General features: G+C 36.4%; 1 protein-coding gene and 1 long non-coding RNA gene across 2 annotated transcripts in view; both read right to left on the minus strand.

Annotated features, from left to right (window-relative positions):
* LOC140155304 (uncharacterized) overlaps window positions 1-14,049 on the minus strand; it is a 366,814-nt gene that overhangs the window by 283,717 nt on the left and 69,048 nt on the right. The window lies entirely within an intron of this gene.
* The window catches only part of LOC140155300 (low-density lipoprotein receptor-related protein 4-like), a 75,711-nt gene that overhangs the window by 36,852 nt on the left and 24,810 nt on the right, over window positions 1-14,049 (minus strand). The window contains exons 2-4 of the mRNA XM_072178075.1: window positions 3,648-3,809; window positions 2,686-2,802; window positions 2,165-2,278 (exon numbers count right to left, since the gene is read on the minus strand). Of these exons, the coding sequence (XP_072034176.1) occupies window positions 2,165-2,278; window positions 2,686-2,802; window positions 3,648-3,809 (393 nt within the window). The remainder of the gene's footprint in view (window positions 1-2,164; window positions 2,279-2,685; window positions 2,803-3,647; window positions 3,810-14,049) is intronic.

Consider the following 14,049-nt stretch of genomic DNA (forward strand, 5'->3'; position numbering starts at 1 on the left):
ACAATTTGGCTCAAGTCATATTTTAGTACCGATTTATAAATTTAAAAATGACGCATCGGCATATCATGGAGGAATGATTATGACACCTGTCAATCTTATACTAATCTAATAATAAATGCAATACTTTCTGTCTATGGTCTAAATACCTGTCATGCAGACATAGTCTAAACACGGCAAATTTCACTTCAATCTCTGCTGCCATGTTTAGATTAGAACCAATTTATTATTTATGTTATTAATTCCAATTCTGAAATGTCATCTGAGTCATCATCATTATCATCAAAAAATCCATCTTGTGTGAACTGAATTTATTTGAAATCGTAGTGCCAACCTACGTTTTATGAGAGAGTACCTTGATATTTGTCAAAAAATGGGTTTTTTTTACAGTTTTATACTATGTACATGTTCCAACTTGCAACCAAATGGCAGAAGTCACACTCATAGTGTTTATAAACTCAAATGATTTTCACACTATAGCTGCACCATGACCCAGGACTATAGCACTTTAGGCAGTATACGGAGCGGAGCGCTTATGGGGTAGCTCTAATGTAATTTAAATGAATTCATTTGGAAATGTGGTTGAAATTTTCTCTGTATTATGCTGCATGAGTGACGGGAGCAAAAACCTAAAGGCTATATATGATCAAGATCAAAAGGGGTTCAAAAAGATGTAGTAATGCAAAAAGATGCAATACATGTAGGTGTTATAACACCCTTTTTAAAACTTTGTTATCAACAATATTTTGTGATGCTCCACTGATTTAGTGCAATATCAACTATTATGTCTATAAATATATCAGACATGTTTGCATGCAGAAGCAAAACATGTTGATGTTGTGCATGACCAACCACAACAGAGTAAATTATTAAGTGATGAGTTGTTGGTTGGTATTAAGAGAAGGGGTATGAGCGTTTGGACAGTATTTATTGTGGGACATTAGAGCACATCAGACATATCGAATTGCATTCTGAATCGAAGAATGTCCTTCTGATATCAAATAATTTTGATTTTTGAAATTACATAATGTAATACACATTTTATGGCAAATCATTAAAATTGATATTTTTGATATTTAACAGTACTTGAAGTAAACTTTATAAATCTGATGATTTATACTTAAAGTGTATGTAGGTGGGATGAAAAGCCGACGATCAATTGAAAATTTTGACCTTTCATTATTGAAGATATGGATTTTTTTCCCCAAAACACCAAAAAAAAATAGGTCTTTTTTGGAAAAAAATCCATATCTTCAATATAAAAGGTCAACATTTTCAATTGATTGTCGGCTTTTCCTCCCAGCTACATACACTTTAAGAATATATCATTAGATTTATAAAATTTATTTCGAGGACTGTTATATATCAAAAATTTGAAAAATATCAAATCTTAATAATTTGTCATAAAATTTGTATTATATTGTGAATTTCAAAAATGAAAATTATTTGATATCAGAAAGACATGCTTCAGATTCAGAATGCAATTCGACACGCCTGAGGTGCTCTCATGTCCCACAAAAATACTGTTGAAACGCCATAAACGCTCATTCTAGATCCCTTAAGGTGTATGGTTGGTCATGCAAAATATTAGAAGATGTTCTGCCACAACATCTTGATCTCTTCTAGCCTTTTCTCTTGAATGATCACAGCTGCTAACAGCGTAACGATCGTGCAGCTACACTGCGTGATTATTACTCGCATGTGCGTAACGCTGAAGTGAACCAACTCACTCTTGATTGGTTAGTATCTTCATTAAAGAGGAAGCCCTGCCAGAGCAGTTCTTCTGGGGTGAACCAAACCTGCCTGGTTATCAAATTAATCAGTGACAAGGTTATCTCTGAATTGACAGGTGCTAAATAATGCAATAACATTAAAACATTAATTTGCATCCGTCAAATTCAGAGATAACCTTGTCACTGATTAATTTGATAACCAGGCAGGTTTGGTTCTCCCAGAAGAACTGCTCTGGTGGGGCTTCCTCTTTAAGTACGCAATTTCGTGCATTCACTTTGTATTTTGAAATACAATGGCACTCTGATCGCATACCGAAGTTGGCAGATGTGTTCATTCAGATGAAATTTTTACTATTGTTGGCTGAGGAAGCTAGTGTTTTTGGCAATTTGATTACATTTTATTGTAAGAAAATAGTTTGTAAGACATGACTTACCACAATTTTCATCGGACCCATCGCCACAGTCGTCATCTCCATCACAAACCCACTGCTCACGGACACATTTGTTGTTTGCGCAATTGAAATATTGATCCTCGCATTCTTCTACAGCTGTAAATAAATGCAACAATAATAAAAATCAAAACCTTGAAGTTTTCTTAGGATGAATTTTGTATACATGTGCTTAATCATATTATGATGTCCCAGTGTGTCAATGTTTTGTATTTTACAACTTGGTGTTTACCCAGATGGATGACAGTTGCAGAGGCAAATGGAAGCAAACTTACAAAGTCATCTCGCTGATTGAGCTACTACAGCTTATATACTTGATCGGGACAGATGCAATCCATCATGAAGTGATTTGAGTCAGAATCATCCTGACTATATGAAATTGCCTCAATATTCCATGAAGAGGTAAATAGAGGTATTACCATACCGAAAAGACTTGATGACAGTCTTAACATTAACACAATTGATTTACATCCATTCAGGACAACCATTAAGCCTATCCTACTTACGGCATCCAGATTCATCAGTAGAATCCCCGCAATCATTATCAGTGTCGCAAACCCAGGTAGTTGGAATACATTTGCCGTTGCCACATGCAAACTGTTCTGGTGTACAAGTTGGAAGTTCTGTCAATGAAATATAAATTAAAAAGAAAAGAAAACACAAAGAAAAATAATATTAAGTACAAGATCAAATAGTTACAACTTATATGTGCAGAGAGTTGAAACTTGCAGGAGAAAGCACAGGCAGTAAAGTACATGTATAATGATGTTAAATGTTCCATGGGGGAAAGCATTTTTTTAGTCCAAGGGTCATGTGGGGGAACAATGAGCTATTCCAAATTGAAATCCATCCCCCCTGAAAGTCATTACCTTAATCTTCTACGCTGGGAGTGTCGATTTCAAATTATGGAAATCACCCATTCAGATAACTCCATTTGAAATTCACACTCCCTGTGAGTAAGATACGTCTTCCATATGGGGTGTGTGGATTTTAACTGGAATTGCACAAACTACTCTGCAGGCCATATGTGTAACATTTACTTATGCTTTGAGCATGAAATAGAACTTTCTACAGTGGTGTCACCTTAAACTTACTATATCTCGTGAATTTTCGGGGACAGACCTTTGACAGGGGAAACTCTGTTAAGAAAACCGGGATGAATGAAAAGTGGTGCAGACCTGCCAAACTACCGAAGTCAGAAAGAGGGACATTGAGGGCAATACTTTCAGAATTCAGGAAAGGTTTTGTAGGTCTAAATATATCACAATAGACTAAAGAGAATGCCATAGCAATACATTTAAATTTGCCACCACTGATATTTTCAGAAAGCAAGACTATCCCTCTTTTTCACTTTGGAAAACCCCAAATGAGGGACAGTTGGCAGGTCTGAGTGGTGGGAATTGGCTAAAATTGAGTAAACCATCACTATAACACCCTACACTTTCAAAACGCTTTCAAATTAACTCACCGCATCCTTCTTCATCTGCGTTACCATTGCAATCCCCATCACCATCACAGTGCCATTGGAATGGTATACACAGCCCGCATTCCCCGGTCACCTCACGTGGACATTGATATTCATTAACACGACACTGACATTCGGCTGGGTCCGATATATTCCCATAACAACCTGTCGATGAAAACAGAAAGAACTTTCTTTAAAACATTCTATTTCACTTACTGAAATGACAGATAATGATGAAAATTACATTAGAAAATTTGATAAATATTTCTAGTCAATTTTACTGAGATTTTGTACTATGCTATAGCTTGTTTGGCTTATAATTGGTGAAAATTATTTGTTTTTTGCTCCTTCGCACACATAAATTCACATATATTAAGCGTCACACATTACATAACGTGCAATTACTGTAGCATAAAGTGCTGCACCCAACTGTGTACATGCCTTTATATATCAATACACAATGTTATATGTCGCATTTTTTTCACCAAATACCGAAAACCCCGTCTACAAGAATATAGAGTGCTTCTGATGAAAGCTAAATTAATCCAAGCGCCATTATGGAGTTTGAGCAAATAAATTACAGATCCAAGCATATACAAACAAGTATTATTGTAAGACCAGTCTATTGTATTGGCATATTTATGCTTGGTTGGTATTTCTTTCATTAAAAATACTATAGGCCTATGCTTGTAGACGACGTTTTAGGGTATAACTTAACAAACTATATATTATTAAACAACAATCATATGAAAGGAACAGTGGCATCATTGAGGGAGGGGGGTTCAAGTGGGGGAGACCCTCGGATTAAGGAGAGGGATAGTAAACTCCAGAGTAAACTGCCCAAGCAATGCAATGTTATAAGTTTCAGTTCTCATCTTATTTTCATACCAGTTCAAATCTTTAATATTTACAGACAGTTTACATGTAGCTATATGGGACAAGGGCTGGTGCAGCCTTTAAATAAAAGTTAAACAGCTGCCACAGCGACATGTTTTCTTTTTTCTCCACATTTTCCTGTAGCTCTATAAAATAGTTGTCAAAATTCAACAATTATGTACCCTTCATAATCATGTTTTAACCTCTGGCAAGAATTAAGATATACGCCATAGTTTTCTGAAGCAAATACAAGATCAGAATTCAAAACTTTACATAATATTCCTTTGACCATAATTTTCCTATTTTAAATCTCAGAGTGGTGTGAATTCAGCTGTTGTTATCCTTCCAATGGTTTAGGTTCACCAGGTCACAATTAATAGTAAAGGTTCAGTGTGCTCAGTGCTGCAGGTTGCTGCTAGTTCACAGCACTTTTCCCATGTTGTATTTTGGCATGTCTGAGGTGAGAAACATTTATAAATTCAGCCATATAATGTGGACATTATGACATCCCTAAAGTTGCATTGAAATATATAGCCTATACTTCAATGGTCTATGGTTAAATATGCTGCAACAACCATGCCAAGAAAATAATTTTTCAATTATTTATTATTATTTGATATTATTAAAGTGGTAATTTCGAACTGTAAAATCTTTTCATAAATTTAGCTAAATCAATGTAACAATCTAATTAGTAACATACACTAATATAGGCTGATACCATTTCATGGTTCAGCAAAAATGTAAAATGATTGATTCTACTATGCCTTTCTCTATTGCATATTTTCTTCACAAGCTTCAAATATTTCAGATCCATGTCACATTTCCTCTTTTGGCAAACCCAAGAAATCTCTTCCATGCAAGGCCAAAATCACACCCACTGCTCCCAGTTCTTTTATATTTTCAGGAAATATTTAAATGTATTCTGGCAGTACTAAGAATAAAGGTCAAGCAAAATAAATATTATCTGAGGAATCATTCAAGCATGGGTTTGGGTCACACCAGGTATTAAAATGAAGGAATTGTTGTTCATCTATACACTATGTAAGGCTACCTCCATTACTGGATTCAAAATATTTAGGTCTATATTCATTCTCAGCACAAAGTGTCCAAATTCCTGCCAATTGACTATCTTCTTTTCTTCTTAAATGTTTACCCAACTCTCACTTGCTGTAAATGATAGAATTTCAACAACAGCCTACTAACATGATTACATTAAACAAACACACAAACTAACAAGACAGCAATTTCCTTGAATTCATGATTTAACCATGGAGACATGGATGCAATGTCAAACAAACTGAAATTCTAGTAGTAACAGTACATGCAATTAGTACCGCAAACACGCACCACTCTTTATTTAACAGAAAGTATTTTGTATTTGTAATGTTCCATAAAACCAGAAACATGGCAATGTTTTATGCACACAAAGTAAGGAGACTTCTTTAGATATTGGTGACAATGTAAGTCAAAAAATGGTAATGTGATGAATATTTCCAACTGCACAGCATCAAGAGGCAATTGTTGATTAAATTGTTTTCTTTTTCTTTTGTATCATATCCCTGGTTGGAGGGGAGCATGACCTGCAATGTAGCTGTGTTTGCACTCAAATATGGAGACAAATAAAGCTGACACACAAGAGGAATGGTATGGGTCTATAGGAGATCCCAAAGCTTGATAATTTCCACTCCATGTGCATGACTTATCTCGGGAGGGGAAACAAGCCCAAAACTTTTGTGTGAATATATTATTGGCCTTAACACAAGAACCGCTAGATCTACAGAAATACAAAATGCCCTTTTTGGCTTCCTTGACTTATTTTCTATAAAATTAATGTATTAATATAAAAGAAGTACCCGTATTCATTCCAATAAGCGCCCAGGGCGCTTAACAAAGTCATTTTGGGTGGGCGCTTATTTTTTTACCTGGTTTACCTAATTTTTTGTGAGGGACGATTATTAGAGATGAATTTATGTGTGTTATAAAAGGGTCCTGAGACGTTCTAGTGGCTTTTTTGATGTAGAAAATGTATTGCAAGTTTACACCGGATGTGTAGTCCTGCAGCTATTTCACTATATCAACATCTATCTGTCACTTCAACATTAATGGTACCCTTTAGCAAATTGAATATACCCTGGGTGGGTGCTTATTGGGGCATGGGCGCTTATTGGAATGAATACGGTACCCTGTATTATTTTTTTAGTTAAACTGGCTAAAACTGGAAAAGTATGGCTCCTACCATTCCAATCACCTTAATAATTGTGAGTTTTTATGAACTTTTAATTCTACATCTAAATAAACCCTGGGAAATAAACTCATAAACTCATAATTCTATTTAAAAAATTACTGCATTAATGGTACACATCTTATCTATGCGTGCATGGCATGATAAGTGCACATGTTGCAGGTTTATAGCCGAACATCTCACATTTCTGTAGTTGATACTATTTCAACCAACTTTTGTAAGTCATCTCATGGCTGACTTGTACACCCAGAACAAATATTGACTCATTATTGACTCGCATACACTTTCCTCATGAATCTCAGGATTATTCCATGCACTGTGTTCCATGTAATGCCATATTTAGCCCTGTATTTCAAAGCCATGGTCACTTTATGTGGGGAAGAAATAAGGAAGATAGGATGCTGCCAAGAGCAAATGAATATTGCCAGATACTATATACTGAAATGTTGGAATATAAAGTAATTAATGTAAAATCACATATGAATAGCCTGGTACAGAAAAACTTGTACATGTAGCAGTTCATGCGCCCATGTGATAACCTTAGGACACAACCGTTGTCTATAAAATCATGCAAAATCCACCTCTTTGGACACATATCAGCCACTCAACCCCCCCCCCCCTCCCGTAGGCTCCTAGTCCCCTCCCCATCACTTGACAGCTTTCTGGACACACCCCAAAAGACCCAGGCCTAAAGACAGTCACAAATAACAAGATACATGTATGCTATAGAATATGATATTTAAAATAATTGCATCAGGTCTGCAAGAAAAAGCGTAGGCTTATGTTAAAGACCTCTTTGAACAAGAACTTGAAATACTTCTCCACACAACTATTCCAGAAACTACAATCTCCAACAGAGCTAGCCAATTGCATCAATTTACAGCGTATGTAATTCAATCTTTCTGATCACACCTCACACAGGTGAACAGACATTGAGGATTTGACAAGTGACAAGAAAATCGCTAATTAACTCAGGCAAAACTGTTGGAAGTTTGGTGTTAACGAGTTAAAAAACGTGAGTTTTTGCGGTTTCCGTCTTCAAGGACATCTGAATCATCTGATCAACTCTAATTTGCCCTTCTAGTAAAACAATGGGTGACTCTTAGATGTTGGAATTGCGAAGAAAATTGTTCAGTCAGTTCCTAGAAATGAATCATTCAGAGTTTGTTCATCCCTGGTTCATGCAAGTTTATGGATTATAACTTATGGTAGAATTACAAACCGTAGCAGTACACAGACAATAAATGGACAAGCACATGACAAAATTACCAAAAGGTGACAAAAAGGATCAAAATTTCAACATAGTTATCCACTATAAATCCACTCCCACATTGACTTAACATGAACAAAGGTGTGCAAAAATGTGCAATTTCACACATATTAAGCATAGATGGTACAAAAGTTTATGTAACTTTTCTCAAACTTATTTACAGAAATGAAGTTTCCTGAAACCTAGTAGAATTTTGTCCTCCAAGGTAATAAAAATAAACCCGTTCTATGGGTAGACGGACCTTTCAAGTCAGTCCCTTTACTGACCCTGAAGAATCGTCAAAATTTAAAGAAATCTGTTAAAAAAATTCACTTTCTCCGCTCCTGTGTTTGAGTCAAAATCGATTCACAAATGCAAAATCTGGGTCGGTCAGGCTTGAACAATAGGTTTTGTTGTGTCACCTATCAATATAAATCAACATCATCCACACAAAAGAGTTGTTTAGTATGGCATGAATTGAAATACTTAATTTTGCAGGTTCTTCATTTTCATGATTAACTTATGACCAGCATCCACATATTATTTATAACCCGGTCAGAACAAAACAATTCGATACATTCACAGATGAATCAGGATTCCTTGCCAAAATTAAATACCTTGCACAATTTCAGTAGTTGAGTAATTTGTGTCAATGATTCACAATTGTGAAATATGGGGCCTGATGAGCACTCTTGCATTGACCATGTTGATCGCTAGCGACAGAGCATGGCAATATCTACTATTTCCATGGACAGAGTCATCAAGGCATGAAATATGATTTGAATCATGTTACGTGTGTAAATATTTACTGTATGGATATCAATTGTATGTTAAACAGTAAAATGAATAATAATGCCAGTAGATACTTCATGTAATCTAATAGCAAGTATAGGCCTATCTATCTCACACATACATCATTCTTGACATGTATGTCATTGGTTGATTGTGTTATTCAATATTTTTTACCATCACCAATTTATAAGTTATTACCATTTCAAGTTCAATACCATTCCAACTATACTTATAGTGCCCAAAAGTTATAGTAATATTTGCACCATACCCAGATGATGTACTTCAGCGTGTTTCTATTGAGTAAACTGTTGCCGTTGAATTCTAAGTTAATTCGGGGTGATGAAAGGAATATGTGGAAAAGGCCCAGTAGAAACAGATTTGGTGAAGGTGAATGCGGAGCGATGCAAGTGAACCTCACCGTCAACCACCTTTTGAGGTGGTTAATAGGGGAGAATATGTTGTATCGGTCACATTAGAAACAGTTCGGGTAACAATTTGCGGGCGACTCTAGAAGTTAGCCTACTACAATACAGCGCAAGCAGTCAAAATCTGACCTTGAAAATAATGAAAAATATTTTCTGGACTTTCACCATACTCACTAAATACACGAGTAGTGAATTGATACCCTGCATTTGCAGCGCAGCAACTCGATGGTGAGAGGATTAAAATTTGGGTGAAGGTGAGCGAGCGGAAATGCAAGGTGCTCAGTAGAAACACTCTTTGTTATTTGTTTCTACAGCAGCCTCATGTATTGGGTATTACCTCTTGGACACACCAATTTAGTGTGTTTGTTTCTTTTAAATGATCTTCTCATAGATACTTGGCAATCACCCCTAATTGGAGAGGGTTACATCATCTCAATGGTTACATCATGGAAGTATGTACTATGCTCATTTTTTATTTGGCCTCATTTACAGCAAAATGTTATCAAAGAAGATGTAATAAATAGAACTTGAAGCTACTTGACTGTAAATATCTAAAAAATCTATAAGATGAGAATCTTAAAGATTAATATTACTACCCATTCAAATTATATTACAACTTGACAAAGGAATAGTCCTTGACCACAGACAAAAGAAAGCTATGGGACTCTGCCTTTCCCTCATATTATCTGTAATTATCTGTTCAACTATTCCTTTTTGGAGTGTGCCAAGTTTTGTGCTCAATTGTAAACCTATGGAGCATGGTGAAGTGGTGCACATGTACACTGGGATCCAGAGTCAATGCCAATTGTCAGCAAGTGTGTTTTAACTGAACTATTGAACTAGTGAAATCTGTTTAGAAACAATTCAGTCAACCATTTCTAGCTTTCTGGTGTCTTTGCATATTATTGTCATTGTCTGGCCTTGTGGCTGTGTATTTTGCCATATTTTCAATTTATGAGTAATAAAGTTAATCAACTGGAAAGTCAAAGTTAGATAGACCCTGGAAACTGAGGAAAAATCCTGGACAAAAGAATAACACAGAACAGTGCTGGTTAAAAATAATGGTGTTATCTATTTAGAGTGTGTTAAGCTTGATGTATATACTCCATACAGGAGGCAAAGAAATTTGAGCTGAATTTTGCAACTTCCTCAAAGGAATTTCCTTCGCGCGCAGCATGTTTTTTCGCATCGCGGCGAGTTGGATTTGGTTCAACTTGGTGTAGGCCAGCGAAGTTTTTATCAGAAAGCACATGAGGGGGGGCAACAATTCTTTGCGATGCTCAGCGATATTTTGATGAAAGTATGTTTATCAATGCCTTAACGCAAACCTGCACATTTATTTTGAAGCGGAGTATACATCAAGCTTTAAAGAGCGACAGGGCTATAATGCCATTTTGAGAAATGACGAGGCAATATGAATTTAATTTCTTTACTTATTGATGCATTTTCGTCTTCATTTTTTCTCTTTTTGGTAAATATTCTTTAGGGCCTTGCTGCTAAAAGAGGATGAGACAATTGTCTGTCTGAATGTACTACCCTGAAGTCAAAATTAGTATGCATGGATAAGACTCTGCCATGCATCACTGCACCAAGTTCATGTTCGGCTCTTTCTGTTCTATTAAATTGCTTGACTATTAGGACTGACAAGCTGAATTCCCATCAGTGATAACAGCCCCAGATGGATCACACATGTGTTCATAGCGCTTGGTGTGTGGTACCTCCAGCACTTATACACACCCAGTCAAAGCCAAATTCATGGCCATGGTTGCTAGTTCAACATGGAAACATGTATCTTTGTTTGACATGGACTATTCGAGTTTGTAAGGTGATCCAGGGAACCAAGAAAATTGAATGAATTAATGAATGAAAGGAATGAAACAAAAGGAAGGAAGGATGGAAGGAAAAGGAAAGATGGAAAGATTGCAAAGAAAGGACCATCAATGTCAGGATTTTTAAAAATCCAATATATTTAGCAAATTCTTTTCTGTGTCCATTATCTTCGATTCTGTTCTTTCTATACAGACAGCATGCATATTGCTTAGCCTTGCTTGAGTGTTTTGCTTGAGTCTGGTCAAACCAGGATCCTCTTTTTTCTGGTCCCAAGTGTCACCAGAACTTAAGTGTAACTCTGCTTGGAGCGACTTTTGAAACAAACAAACAAACATACAAACAACTTTCCACATGAATTATTTCTAATTTTCCATCTGATAGCTCTTGGCCTTGTTCCAGCCCAATCTAAAAAATAATCACCTTTTTCTTTGAAAGGTAAAGAAGACACTGAAGAAGATAATGATCCCCCATATATATCATTCCAACACACACAAACAAACCATAAATTCTCAGCATTGAATTTGTCATATCATGATCCCCATGTCACAGACATCATGATAAATGTTATGTCACTATCACTATGGACCACAATGGCCTCAACCCAGTGGCATAGTCCAATAACCTCAATTAAACAATCATATGCAACATTTGACCTCAAGTTGCCGAGTATGAGTTTTTGTACTCAACTTTTTCAAAGGTCATTCAATGAATGTGCAAATGTATTGGGGTTAAAGAACTGTGCCCTGATAGATGAGCATGTTGTGGATCCTCGCGTATCAAAACTTACAGTTCATAATTCATTGTGAAAACAATAAAGCATGATCCAGCTAGCTTCAATAGTTGAACAAATAAATATCCATCATTATATTTATTTATTTTGTGCAGTAGATTATGGCAGCTTGTCGCTTGCTTTGATCCTTTCATAACTTGGGTTATTTGCGATTCATTTTGCTTTTGTTGGAGTCATTTTGCATTATTATTACCTTTACTGTACAATGTATGGTAAAAGGTACTTTCCATTGAAACGTGCTCATCAGAATTCTATCTCAGCAAGTTTGCGGTTCCAATGGTTACCTCAACCCCAATTTAATTGGCCACATACATCTTTCATTATCACTGAGAATATGGTGAATACAATGACAAGCATGCTCATCGGTACATTTTTATAAGCATTTTAAGTATAAAATCACCTGTGGCGAACAGGAAACAAACTTTCCTCAAATTTAATTTTGATTCTATAAATACCCACACAACAACACAAAACCCATGGCAGACCAAATTACATGTAAATGTATGTCAATGTGCTCCTCTGGGATGTCACCGATATTGATAAATTATACTATTAGATCATGACGGTCTATGGGATAACGCCTGTGGAAATTTATTAAAGGTGGAAGTCCTTTATGCAGGAATTAAAGGGAATCTTGACTCTACCCTCCTTTAACCCTAACCCGCCCGTATACTACAAAATACTACTTGATAAATGCACTGTTCGTGCGTGCATCTCACATGGTGTGATGATGCAATCACCCTATGTGATATATAGGCACCGTTTCGCTGGCCAGCGAATCCCAAGACCTGTGGCAAAGTGTCGCAGATCCTGTGATTGGCATGCGAGGGGTCTCGGGTTCGAATCCCACGCAGAGCAAACAACTTCTTTCTTTCTTTTCTCTCTTTACTCCTTCCTTCTTTCCCTTCCCGTCGCCAAAAAGCCCCTGGCGGGTTAGGGTTAATACGACTTCACCATTTTGTTGGTGAAAATGCATCAAATCTTATAAATTAACCTTGCTGGATAAAACCATAGGAAGGATCTTGAGCCAATGAGTTTTCAGATTCAGTGAATCTTCAACCAAACAAATTATCCCATAAGTTAATCTTTGCCCTTACAGAGCAGGTGAATCTTGACAAATATTTGTTTTTGTGGTGATTTTTGAACTAATATTTTTGGACAGAAGATGAATCTTTGCCTAAAACTATTTTGTGAATCAATGCCTGCATTAAATTAAAAGAAGGACCACTGCTAAGGGGGAAGGCTCGGCAAAGCCCAGCGAGGCCAAAGGCCAAAGGTTCAGCTTCGCTTTATAAAGTTATTATTACACCTACATGTAGGCTTAGAGGATAGTGTTTTTGAAGGACTTATTTTTCTTCCTTGTGACATTTTGCATTGAATGCCACTTTTTTATGAATGACAAATGTTGCTCACTACACTCACTGCAGTACAAATAACACTGTATATCACAATTCAATTTCAAATATATCTCCAAACTTTCCCATGCTATTTGAAATGCAATTCTGAGCAACAAAAATATAGTTTCCACACACCAAACACTTTGGTAAAATAGTTTCATGTTCATAACAAACTATATATTGTTATATAAACTTTTGTATGATCACAATCTGGGAAACATTTGGTGTTTTTGCCAAGTCTGCACTGACCATGTGAACCGCATCATAGATAGGCAGATCGAGGCAAAAGGTATTTGATTTTCTGACACCAAATGACGCCCATTTTTTAAACGAGGGCACATCAAAATATCAATATCATTCATGATCATGATGATACCATACAATATTTGTTTCATTACCTAGCTGGGGGGTTTACACCCCCCAGCTAGGTACTGTAATGCTCTCCGATTCTTCTTTACCTAGCTGGGGGGTTTTCACCCTCCAGCTAGGTACTGTAATGCTATCCGATTCTTCTTTCTTCTTCTGGCAACAAATTTCAAAATGCTTCTCCTCCTACATGTTACACCCTACAATTACGTAACTTGCACATATGTATCGTCTATATCCAGTGCCCATATGGTGCAAACAGAATTGGGATCAAAGGTCATTAAAGGGGCATTTTCGGTATATAACCAAATATCTTCAAAATGCTTCTTCTGCCACATATTACATAGCACAATGACGTCACTTACACATGTGTATCAGCTTTACCCAGTGCCCATACCTTGCACACAGAATTGGGGTCAAAGGTCATTAAGGGGTAAA

Source organism: Amphiura filiformis, chromosome 6 (genome assembly GCF_039555335.1).
Source record: "Amphiura filiformis chromosome 6, Afil_fr2py, whole genome shotgun sequence".
NCBI lineage: Eukaryota > Metazoa > Echinodermata > Ophiuroidea > Amphilepidida > Amphiuridae > Amphiura > Amphiura filiformis.